At 38.1% G+C, this 13,234-nt stretch overlaps 1 protein-coding gene across 1 annotated transcript in view; it reads right to left on the bottom strand.

The window, feature by feature from the left end:
* ERG (ETS transcription factor ERG) overlaps positions 1-13,234 on the bottom strand; it is a 163,238-nt gene that overhangs the window by 4,513 nt on the left and 145,491 nt on the right. Inside the window, exons 4-8 of the mRNA XM_072994135.2 lie at positions 9,840-9,991; positions 8,093-8,296; positions 7,229-7,309; positions 3,470-3,541; positions 1,857-1,925 (exon numbers count right to left, since the gene is read on the bottom strand). Of these exons, the coding sequence (XP_072850236.1) occupies positions 1,857-1,925; positions 3,470-3,541; positions 7,229-7,309; positions 8,093-8,296; positions 9,840-9,991 (578 nt within the window). The remainder of the gene's footprint in view (positions 1-1,856; positions 1,926-3,469; positions 3,542-7,228; positions 7,310-8,092; positions 8,297-9,839; positions 9,992-13,234) is intronic.

Genomic DNA, 13,234 nt, shown 5'->3' with positions numbered 1-13,234 from the left:
GCAATCCCATTTCTTAGATGCTTTGTTCTTAAAAAGAGCTGCATCTTAAAGATACAAAATTAAAAATGAGAAAAACAATAAAATCAATTAATAATGAAAAAGACCTTGCTCCACAGGACAAATTATATGGATGATTAGTTGGCCTATGGGCACTTAGTGTCCATAGTTAAGACACAGAAATAAATGTCTTATCTTGGCACAAAAGAATCATAATGTTGGGTCCAGGCAGGCTTCCCTAGTCAAAGCATTCCATGTATAGACAACTACAACTAGAAGGACCACTTCCCCTGTTACCATCCTCCACATTTTTTTCAAAGGAGGTAAGATATGACTTACATGCAACTGTCACTCTCTGATTACGCTAAAAACAAGAAAGAATATACCTGAGTTACAGTTTAACATCTTTAATGTAGGCTCTTAATTGGTAGAGCCAATTTCTTCTTAAACGTTTTGTTTTAAACACATTTAAAACAACAGAGCACAAAAATCCATTTTAAAATCCTTCCAGACCACCGGGCATTAAGGAAAAGCCTGCCTAAAGAGAAAAGTCTTTACCTGCCTGCAGAAGGACAGCCATGATGGGGCCAGCCTAGCTTCCCATGGGAGAGACTTCCAGAGTCTGGGAGCAGCAAAAGAGAAGGCCCTCTCCCATATCCCCACCAAGTACATCTTGTGAGAGTGATGAGACTGAGATAAAGGCCTCTCCTAATTATCTTAACGCCAGGACAGGATCATAGATGGAGATGTGGTCTTTTAAATAGCTTGGACTGAAGCTGTTTAGAGCTCTGTAGGATAAAACCAGCACTTTGAATTGTGCCCGGAAGCAGAACAGCAGCCAGTAGAGCTGGTGTATCAGGGGAGTTATATGTATGTGCCCTGTAACCAGCCCCAGTTAACAATCTGTCTGTGGCATTTGGGACCCTTTGAAGTTTCTGAACACTTTCCAAAGGCAGCACCACATAGCACAGTAATCCAGCCAAGATGTAATGAGGGCACATGTCACGGTGGCCAGATCAGCCCTCTGAAGAACTGGGTGCAGCTGGCACAGTAGTTTTAACTTTGCTAAGGCACTCCTGGTTATCACTGAAACCTGGGCATTCAGGCTCAGTGAGGAATCCAGGAACATCCCCAAGTTGCTTGCCTATGTTTTCAGGAGTGTAACCCCATCCAGCACAGACTGCAACCCTATTCCTTGATCACCTTTCAAGTGACCACGAGCACCTCTGTCTTGTCCGGGTTAGGTTTCAGCTTATTCGCCCTCATCCAGTCTGTTACTGACACCAGACATTGATTTAGAACCCAGATAGCTTCCTTGGATTCAGATGGAAAGGAGAGATAGAGTTGGATGTCATCAGTGTACAGGTGACACTGAAGCTCTCCCAGTGCTTTCATGTAGATATTAAATAGCATAGAGAACAAAACATAACCCTGAGGGACTCCACTGGCCAACAGCCAGGGTGTTGAACAAGAGTACCCCAGTGCCACCCTCTGAGTACTGAGAAGGACTGGAGCCACTGTAAGACAGTGCTTCCTAATCCCATCCCAGAGAGATGGCCCAGAGGGATACCATGGTTGATGATATCAAAAGCCCTGGTCCAGCAGAACCAACAAGGACAGATTCTCCCTGTCCAGTTCATAGTGTAGGCCACTGATCAAGGCAACGAAAGCTGTCTCTGTCCCATAACCAGGCCTGAAGCCACACTGAAATGAATCCAGATAATCCGTCTCATCCAGGAATCCCTGCAGCTGAGAAGCCACAACCCACTCCAACACCTTGCCCAAGAATAGGATATTAGAGACTGTAATATTAAGTTTTTCACCTGCCATGAAATAATAATAATAAAACACTAGCTTACATTTTGACTGGGGAGAAGGATGACTGTGGCTTGTCCATGCTGATCTTCTGGCTGGTTCATAAGGTATATCTGTGTGAATAATGAATTGTTTCAAGTACATAGTGAAGAATAAGGAAAAATCTCTCCATGTGTGATGGTTTCTGTGTAGTGATCCTAATAGAGAGTAAAATACTCCCTATAGTTGATAGCTGCATTGTGTTAAGTCTAAATTCTAATTAATTCCTTCAATAGTTCACCCAACTGCTATTATTAAAAATAATCTGCTCCTATAGTGAAGTCTGTTTCCTGGCTACTGAGTTCCATTCACCTAAGTCAAATGTATTTTCTTATTAAGAAAAGCCAGATTTCTCCAGACTTTAATAAAAGCCCAGAAGCACTAGAATAATTTATTGTCAATTATTGAGATGCATCCACAAGGACTATTGTGATAAGAGGTATAATTTTCTGTCATAGATTATCTGTACAAAAATTTACCAACTTGGTAGGCAATAAAAAGCAATGGAGAGAATGTAATAAAAATCCAAATGTTTTATGAAGTATCTTTTCAGATAGGTTTGTGTTACAGATCATACTTTTGCACTATTAAAGAGCAGGCCGGGTAGGTGGGGCTCGTCAGCCATGGAAGGCAGCCCATCTAGGAGAAGGAAAACTCCAATTTCAAACCTCCACTGCCTTGTGGCTATATCCACTCATGGAAAAGGCTTCAGGAGTTAACCTCGAGGCAAAATCTGGAGCTGGAGTCCCGAAGGCAGCATGTGTCGTTCTGCCAACTCCTGCGACATTGTTGGAACCAGTTGTATTGGCTCTTGCCTTTCCATTGGACCATTTCAGCAATGTGGAGAGGGGGGATCTGCTGCTTGGGTAACAGCCTATCCTCCATATTACCTTACCCGGGCTTCATGCTCTGGAGAGGACACTCCTCGATTCAGAGCATGTTACCATAGTCTCTCGAGACTGAAGGATGCCTATGCTATGCTATGCTATGCTATGCTATGTGTTACAAATATTGTGAAATAGAAAAAGATGTGTCTATGTTTTTAGATTCAGAAACAGAAGTGAAGAACCTTTAAAAAAAATTCCTGGAAAAAATCCATAAATATTTTGGATATTTTTTGTAATTGACAAATATTTTCATACTTGTGGAAGGATCCATCAGTGAACTTCTGCTGAAAAAATGTTTAACATTCAATAGAATTGTACTGAGTTATCCCTACAATCTGCAGCCTCCAATACTTGTTCTGGAGTGTTGATAAACTTTCCTGAGCCATATTTGGGGCAGCAAAAAGAAAAAGGTGAGAAAAATTCCTAAAATTCCACCAATGGAATGCTGAGTTTGCTTTTGTTTTAATGGCCAAGGTGCCTAACAAAATCTTAGCAATATGGGCCTAGCGTGCTCTGATCCATGGGGTCACGAGCCGGGAGACGACTTAACAACTAAACAACAAAATAATTTAACATAGTTGAACATAGTTTGTACAGGTTTTGTGTAATTGTACATCATATATTTAGTACTACTATTCTGTGGTAAAAGAGAGTGGAGGATGAAAAGATCAGTAAGCTAGACAGTAGCACATTAATAGCAAAACAAAACTGACAGAATGAATCCGGCATACCTGGCCTAGTAGTAATTCTTTGTGTTGCTTCAGGATATACTGACGTATTTGGAAAAATAAAAGCTGCTCCTCCTGAAGACAAAAAGACAACAGAAATCAGGATAATTTTGCTTTTACTCTGTTTACTGGAACACAATTTATGAACGTATGAATTGAAGCTGAATGATGAGAATGCATCTGATCCCCATCAGGCGTTCTGGTGAAATTTGTTCAACTCCAGGATTATACAGTCGGGTCTCGACTTACGAACGGCTCGACATACGAACGTTTCGACTTACGAACCGCTCTCATAGGAATATATGGACTCGACTTACAAACTTAGATTCGAGTTACGAACTCTTTTTTTTCCTTTTTTTAAAAGCTAAGTCATCTTAGGTTAAAAGGAAAAAAGGAAAAAATATCCCCCTCTAGTGGCAGAAGGCGGAATAGCAGCTTCCCATTAGTTTCTATGGACGAAAAGAGCAGATACGGATTAAATGGTTTTCAATGCATTCCTATGGGAAATGCAGATTCGACTTAAGAACTTTTCGACCTGAGAACTGCCTTCCAATATGGATTAAGTTCTTAAGTCGAGACCCCACTGTAGAATAGGAAAAAAGCAACCAAGAAAAAAGAAGAATGTATCTTTATTTTTCAGTTAAAATAATCTGCACCAACAGGTCAAGAGAGTCCACATTTTCTTTGAAGTATAATTCATTTTACCCTGTCTTTAGGGAAGTCACTCGAGTAACACAGAGGTAGGCAGTATTAGATTTACCTGCCATAACACTAATTTGACCAAACTTGTATGAATCCAAGTTCCTGCAATGTGGTGAATTCTGTTGTTATATGGATTCAGGCCTTATATCTACCTAATACCTAATGCACACAGCTTTTCTTACTATGGTCAAGCTCATCATTTTTATAAAACCTGATTATCTTCTGATCTCAACGGTTTGTGGAAATGAGCATTAGCTCTGTAATTTGTAAAAACAGAATAGGTAGAACGTGTACATATTCTACTAATTATTGCTTTACCATACATGTTTTGAAGTAGTTACAGTATCTGATTGAAAGTGGGAGAAACAGGTTCAAATTGTTACGAGCAATGAAGGTGACCCTGGATTAGTTATATTCTCATTTTCTCTCTCACCTACTTTATCAGATTTGTTACGAATATAATGCTAATGGAATAGTATGCATATTTGCTTGGGTTCCATGAAAGGAAGAAATTAAATAATTAAAGAAAATGAACAAAGATTGTCAAATCCATTTCCTTGAAACACAAAGTGAATATCATCCACAGGCGCTCTAGATCTAGGCCAGAGCTTGTTTCTATTCTTACTTAAAAAAAAATCAAACAAGCTATGGGCCAGAATCCTATTGATGTTCATACAAAATTTGTGTAACTTACTGTGGCTAATTGATAAAGTAACAGGAAATGACTTTGGTCATGTGTTTGACTACATAACTGAGATGTGCCCTGGTACATAATCTGCTGTTTGAAAACACACAGTTAAAAGAAGAAGCCAGTAAGAATAGTTGGGCCTTCCAGGCTTTTTGGAAAGCCTGCAAGATAGCACTTGAGTTAGAGTGACCTGCTGCAAGTTTTGCAAACCTTATAGGATTCTTTTCATGGCTACATGGCTGAGTGAAAACATAATGAAAAAGATGCCACCTTGTTTGTCTGTTTCTAAAGGACAACTGTGTACAACAAGTTAGGGAAATTGCAATTCAAGTTATTTAACCCTGTACAAAATATATATATGATATGTGAATCCTATGCATACTCACTTGAGTTATGGATAGAAATCAGGAAATTACTAATCATAATGTATAACTAATAGTTAAAAAACATAGCACTGAAATGTCATTGAAAATGTACTTGAGCTCTAAAAAGACACACGGAGCCAAGAATCATGTTTCAGTTTCTTATAGAGCTGTTATTTCTGGTCACTCTCAGTCATTAAAAACTTCAGGCATGATGATGATAATGAGACAGCCCAAATATTTATTTCATTAGATCAATTAAAAAAAATATTGTGTTGCCTTTTGATGCACAGTTTCGAGAAGAGCTTTGTTTTAGTTTCCTAACCTATGGGCCAAGTATGAACCAAATTTAATTCTAAAGTCAGGGGAACCAATACAATGTTTCTTTTTATCTTCTTTCTATTGCTTTATGACCTATTCTAATGAGTTGTTGCATGAGGCAAGAATCTGCCTAGAAAGGTCTAAATAATTATAAGTCCCAATGAAAACTGATAAGAATCAATGGGACTTATAGTAGTACTACACTAACAAGTTCCATTCATTAAAAAAACACACCTTCCTCACAATTGGATTTAGCTCATACCGCCATTGTACTTCACTCAAAGCCACAAAATGACACACCATGGATTTCCATGAGGCATGGGAAGGACCAGGGAAAAGAATTATGAAGGAATCCACTTTCATCCTCCCACATCTTTTAAACAAACACTTGTGTATATCTCCTAAGGTAACTGGTGCATTTCTCTGCTGTGGGCGTAAAATACATCTTCCTGAAAGGGACATACTGTATGCACTTTTCATGTTTCAAAAGGGGCAAGGAAGCATGAAATGAGGAACCATCAGTTACTTATGCTGCTTTCTCTTGGTGTTTCTCTTTTTCATGTGAATGCAGTAGAAGCTCATTACAGCTGCTTGTACCCTGCCTCTACCATCTAACTATTGAACAGTATATAGCTATCTATCAGTTGTACAAACTACATATGGTATGGAACTGGGAATGAAGATAGGGCAACAGTCAGGAGTCTCTACTGTCTTCCTTCATGACATCTTTTTGGATGTAAAAATATTTGACTGGGACTGACTGCCAAAACTCAGTAGTTTTGCATTTCTTCCGAAGTACATTTATTTTTATACTGATAATCTGCATATTCAACAGCGATGCTATCAATGTAACATGACTAATAGCTAAAAACAGAATAATTAATCTTAAATCAGTAAAATCAAGCTTAACATGAGTAAAACATTTAATTAATTACATTTAATCCTCTGCTTGGAAAGGTAAATCAACAGACCTGCAACAATCAAAGACATGCAAAATAGGTCTTTATATTTGCATCATGTTCTGCTTGGACAAAAGGCTAAGCTTGATAGATAGCTGAACCCTTTCCACTCATATATATTTGTATGTGTGTGTGTGTGTGTACACATTACCTGTGTACACACACACACACACACACACACACACACACACACACACACACACACACACACACACACACACACACACACACACACACACACACACACACACACACCCCATTCCAGGAAACCATTCCAATATAGAATTCTGTACCTGTAATGCTACATCCAAGCAAAAATAATATACCTTGTTTATTTCATTCAAAAGCCTAGAGAAAGGCATGGTTTGTGTATTCGCTGTATCTCTGTAAGTGTTTGTATGCATGCATATATGGAAAAAGATTTAAGTGCATGAATATCTTCTTTGCCAGGGCAAATATGGGAACTTGCGTAGGGCAATATGCACTGTCCACATGGACTTAATCAAAGCATGAAGTCCTAAATATTTCATGTATTTATGGACTACATCTGTGTATGCATGTGTGATCATGCATTCATTTATATGTCTGTGAGAGAAATCCCCCTCGGTACTAGAAAGCATATTATACCCTTAAGCCTTGCCATCTTTCTTAATTTTACAGTTAACATGCAGTGGTTAAATAGGAACCTTAAATATATGGCCTATAGGAAGGGGAGCAGTGACAGCATTACCTGTATTTCTAGCATGCATTAACCGTGGAGAGTTTTGTAAGGCCTTATCAACATCATCTGAAGTCAAATGTGGAAGAGGAGCTACAAAACAAAAAGCAACACCAAAATTTTTAAAAAAAGATATTCAGAAGTATCTTAATAACCATTTGCTTTTATCATGATAGGATTATTTCTTGGTGACTTTAGCATAAGCCCACCATTCTGATCTTTGCAGGTTTGAGTTTATGCATTGCTGGAAGCAGGCACTTAATTTCACTCAACATATTACAGGGAAATATCTGGGTGACTAGAAAGTCTATGAAAATGACAATGTCATGTTGGTGTTGCACTGCATGATTAACCCCCCAAAAACCATTTCATTATCCAGATCTGCAATATGTTTTCATATCCTTCAAGTAATCAGTTCACTCCTTTCTTCTCCTATCTTTCCTTGATCCCTAGGAGATTTGTTCTATTTATATTTAGGAGGCTCTTTTTAATTTATCCTTAAAGATTGTTAACTTCCATTTTAATGAGAGTCTCAAAAAGTGCTCTTTTGTGCAGTACTCAAATTTTTTAATCATGCCTGGAATCTCTTTATAAATCAATATGTATATGATCTCATTTAGAATTATCACTTCAATAATGGAAAGAAGTTTGTGGCGGTGGATCTGTGACCAGAAAAAACATTACTTCAAAATCTTACATATATGATGTTCAGCCTGATTTTTGTTCCCTGTAATCCTTGCAACTGGTAATATTTCCTTGATTTGACATTTCCTTAAATATATGAGCATCTTATTTGAAGTAGAAAACTGCAATAAGCTCTGAAATAAGACTGGACATACATAACCTTTGCGGGGAAAATACATGAAAAATTCTTACTCTCTCTGAGGTAGTGTAGGTGTGAGAGAAGAATGTCAGCATTATAGCTTGGTGTGAGCCTCTGGAAGTCATCTTTGGTCATCTTACACAGCTCCTTCCCATCAATATTCTGAAACAACAAGATGTCCACATCTGGAAGGCCATATTCTTTGACAGCCCATTCCAACCACTGGCGTACATGATCTGTGCTCCATAGTGTGGGATCTGTTACGAAAAACAGAAAAACTCATTGTGCGATGTTGTGGATAATTAGTAAGATTACTATTAAATTGGTTGAACTTGTTTCCATAGTAAATGTGCTGTAGTAATACTGAGTGATTTTAGTTATTCTTGTTCAGTGAATCAATCCCAGGAGCCTTTATTCTATCTGTCTGAAGCAGAGTCTACCTTTGCAGTCTACGTTTCATGTTTAGAAGCATGCCTGAGCATTCATGCTAATTGTCAAGCACCTTGAATAGTGTTGTTATGAAAAAGCACTACAATAAAAGTGACTCTGTCATTTATTTAATATAGTTTTCTATTGCTAAATGCATATCTACAGCAACTTTTGAAAATTAAATAAATCCCTTCACCTGTCCTGTGGACCCAATGGTTGCCCAATGGAATTTTTGAAATTATGAAAAATAGCAAGGGCTAATGACATAATTGCATTTTTACATTGCATCAGTTAGGCTGCTGGATTTCAGCTAATATTTAATAAATAATATTTCTATAGGACACCAAGTTCTATTCAGTGGGCTAGAAAGATTAATAATTCACAGTTGAGGTTTGAGTGTGTATGTGTTTGCTTTTGTTTTGCCACATCATCCTGCAGTATGAAATGGCTGTGCATATATGAAAACATCTGGCAGTCAGAGGCCAGATATGCTTTGTACAAACTGCTGCTTATGCATACAGACCTCTTGCTCCTTCAAAAACATATGCACCCATTTTCAAAACTCCATTTCAAGACAGATGTGAGCGGGAGAAAGCTATTTATGCTCAGTTATAGTTCAAAGACTGGGAAATATATCAACAGCCAAAGGGAAAAACATGGTTTCATGCCCTATTTCTGAACATATTATCATTCACTAGATTAGTTTGCTGCTATTCAGAAATGCAAAATGTAATCTGCATGTATTTGGATGATTATGCAATGGGTGTGCAGCTTGACAAATAACTGACAGAATTACAGCTTGCATTTTTACCCACAGCCAATGCTTTTTGAAAATTCTTCCCGCTGTATAACTGTAAGAATATTAAGCAATACAGCAGAAGCAGAAATGTTTACATAAATTAATGTTTTCAAACTGTGAGGAAAAGCCAGTATTTCTTTTCTAAAAGTAGCCCTGTATGTTTATGCTACTAAAGGAATATAGTGTATTATTTTTTTTACTAATGTGAATATGTTTTTCATATTTTTTCAAATATTTTTCATATTTTTTCAATATTTCATATGAAATGTTCCTGCCTCCATCCTTCTCTCATAATAGTACGTAATATAGTATTTGTCAAAGGACTGGCGCAAGTATTCCAATACACAACTAGATTCCTATATACCTGAAAAATGGCTGTTGAACATATGAATCAATTAATTTGAAAAACAATTACGATGCCAGGAAAAATAAATACTTTAAGTATCATTGTTTTCAATGAGGAGTTAAGCATGTGCTTAAGTCACCTGAAAACAATGTTAAGAGTTAAAACAGCCTAACCAGGATGTGCCATATCCTGCTTAGAAGGGTTGTTTAAACATTGATTTTCTCACCTGCTGGAACAATAACTCTCCGTTCATTGGTGGTCATATTTGGTGGTGGGATATGCTTTTCTTCCATATAGTTTCCGTAAGACATGCCAGCATTCTCTGAGTTGCTTGCTATCTTTCCTCCTTTTGATACACTGCAATTGTCAGGGGAATTCCTAGGAAAACAATTGGGAGATAGGGAAAGTAAATATATTTTTCAGTAAGCAATATTCACAAGAGGAGGAGATGCCTCAGGAAGATTTTTTTTGCATAAGAGGGAGCTCAAAAATCTCAGTTTCTCTCAAAAGCTCAGTATCTATTATAAATCCTATTTCTGGTTCTCTTATGTCTAAAAATGGAGATCAGGGCCTTAGCTGCTGGACACAGTATCCTGACACATAAAATACTGACACATTAAAGATCTGAGTCTATATAATAAAAGGAAAAATAAAAACAAATGCATCGTGGTACCTTTAAGAGTAATAGATTTATTTCAGCACAAGCTCCTACTGATTACAATTCATGTTCTTGTAATGCATGAAAGTTTATACTGAAAAATAATCAGTTAGGATATAATCAGATGGACATTGTCCTGCTGTTTGGTCTGCTGCAGGGACAGGCTGGTTCACTACTTTTTCCAGCAATCAGAAGACATAATTGCTGGAGTGAACTGGTCCATCTCCAAAGCATTTCTTCCCACACCTTTCTGGGCTCCTGTCAAGAGTTTCTACTTTTTTTTTTCACTGCGGGTAGGATTTTGCTTCATTTTCCACTGTGTGAATAAGCCAAAGCAAGCTTGCAACTTTCCAATTGCCTTCTGCTGCGAATTTACTAATATCATGAAGTGGCTTAAGAAGAAACGTTAGCCACTTCAGAATATTGGAAAACTGAATACTTCCTCCACTCTGTAGAGGAGAATTTATTCTTCCACACATCTAGGCCTATAGACAGAGATAGCTGGAATATATTAATTCAGGAGAAATATAGTTCAAGACAGATCCTTGTGAGAAATATACTGGATCCAAGTTACGTATTTAGAGATTTGTAAGTAAGAACACTCATTTCACATACTAGAAAGGTGATGCTAAAAATCCTCCAAGGTAGGCTTCAGCAGTATGTGGACTGAGAACTCCCAGAAGTACAAGCTAGATTTCGAAGGGCAGAGGAACTAGAGACCAAATTGCTAACATGCACTGGATTATGGAGAACACTAGAGAGTTCCAGAAAAATATCTACTTCTGCTTCATTGACTATGCAAAAGCCTTTGACTGTGTGGACCACAGCAAACTACGGCAAGCTCTTAAAGAAATTGGAGTGCCTGAACACCTTATTTATCTCCTGAGAAATCTGTCTGTGGGACAGGAAGCAACAGTTAGAACTGGATATGGAACAACTGATTGGTTCAAAATTGGGAAAGGAGTACGACAAGGCTGTATATTGTCTCCTTGATTATTTAACTTATATGCAGAATACATCATGCGAAAGGCTGGACTGGATGAATCCCAAACCAGAATTAAGATTGCCGGAAGAAATATTAACAACCTCCAATATGCAGATAATACCACTCTGATGGCAGAAAGCGACGGGTAATTAAAGAACCTCTTAATGAGGGTGAAAGAAGACAGTGCAAAAATGGTCTGAAGCCCAACATCAAAAAACTAAGATCATGGCCACTGGTCTCATCACCTCCTGCCAAATAGAAGGGGAAGATCTGGAGGCAGTGACAGATTTTATATTCTTGGGCTCCATGATCAGATGGTGGCAGCAGCCACGGAATTAAAAGACGCCTGCTTCTTGGGAGGAAAGCAATGACAAACCTCGACAGCATCTTAAAAAGCAGAGACATCACCCTGCCAACAAAGGTCCGCACAGTCAAAGCTATGGTGTTTCCAGTAGTGGTATATGGAAGTGAGAGCTGGACCATAAAGAAGGCTGACCGCTGAAGAATTAATGCTTTTGAATCGTGGTGAGAGTCCCCTGGACTGCAAGGAGAACAAACCTATCAATCCTGAAGGAAATTAACCCTGAGTGTTCACTGGAAGGACATATCCTGAAGCTGGGACTCTAATACTTTGGCCATCTGATGAGAAGAGAGGATTCCCTGGAAAAGCCCTTGATATTGGTAAAATGTGAAGGCAAGAGGAGAAGGGGACGACAGAGGACAAGATGGTTGGACAGTGTCATAGAAACTACCAACATGAATCTGACCAAACTCCAGGAGGCAGTGGAAGACAGGAGGGTCTGTCATGCTGTGGTCCATGGGGGCACAAAGAGTCGGACATGACTTAACATCTAAACAACAACAACAAAATAAGAACAAGGAATAGTACTTAAATTCACATAGGTCACAACTACTTTAATATTTATTCACTTCTTTTTTATTTTATTCCCCACTTTTATTGGATTACTGTAATGCATTTTATGTGGGGCTGCCTCTGGAAAATGTCAGGAAACGTCAGCCAGTCCAAAATGCAGCAGCCAGATTGCTGATTGGGACTGGTTACAGGAATCACATAACACCCATTACAGCAGTTCCACTGGCTGACAATCAGTTAATGGGCACAATTTAAAGTGCTGTTTTTAACCTATTAAGCCCTAAAATGGCCTGGGTCCAAGCTATCTGAAATACCACATTTCCCATTTTGAGCTTGCTTGGGTGTTAAGATAATCAGGATAAGGTTTTCTCTTGATCCCACCACCTTCACAGGTGCATTTGATGGGAACACAGGAGAAGGCCTTCTCTGCTGCTGCTCCCAGACTTTGAAACTCCCTCCAACAGGGGGCCAGGCTGTCCTTCAGCAAGCAGGCAAAAACTTTTATCTTCAGGCAAACCTTCCCTCAATAATCAGCTATCTGTCTGTGATTTCTTAGAGTGTTATACTACTTGTGTAGTATAACACATTGTTAGTACTACTTATGTTTTCCTATCAGAATGATATATTTTTAAATTTATATACTTATTGATCTTTGCCTTAATATTGCCTGTTAATTGATGTAAGTTGCCTTCTTATTCATTGTTCATAAATTTTAAACATCACTTTTTAATTATGCTAACCACTGTTATATACTCATTGTTTTCAACTTTAACTATTTCCTTTCATTGTTGTAAGCCACCTTGGGTTCTTTTCAAGGAGAAATACGGAGTAAAAATATTTTATATAAATAAAAGAAATAGTCCAATGAATGCAGAGCTTCGTAATATTGATGAGACATAAACTGATAAAGTGGTTTTACAACCATGTTTTTTTAAATAAATGAAATTTATGGAAGGCTGTGAGATGTAAAGGGTGGAAACCTCTTGTTGCAACAGTGAAGTGCACTCTTTTAGATTGCCATGAATAACTGTGCATTCAAAGTACCAAACAAACCAGTGAACCAACCCCACACCCCATTTTCAGTGTATTCTTTAAAATATCAAG

Source organism: Pogona vitticeps, chromosome 3 (assembly GCF_051106095.1).
Source record: "Pogona vitticeps strain Pit_001003342236 chromosome 3, PviZW2.1, whole genome shotgun sequence".
Classification (NCBI taxonomy): domain Eukaryota; kingdom Metazoa; phylum Chordata; class Lepidosauria; order Squamata; family Agamidae; genus Pogona; species Pogona vitticeps.
Note: the sequence above shows the minus strand (reverse complement) of the source record. Positions and strands in the feature narration are given on the sequence as shown.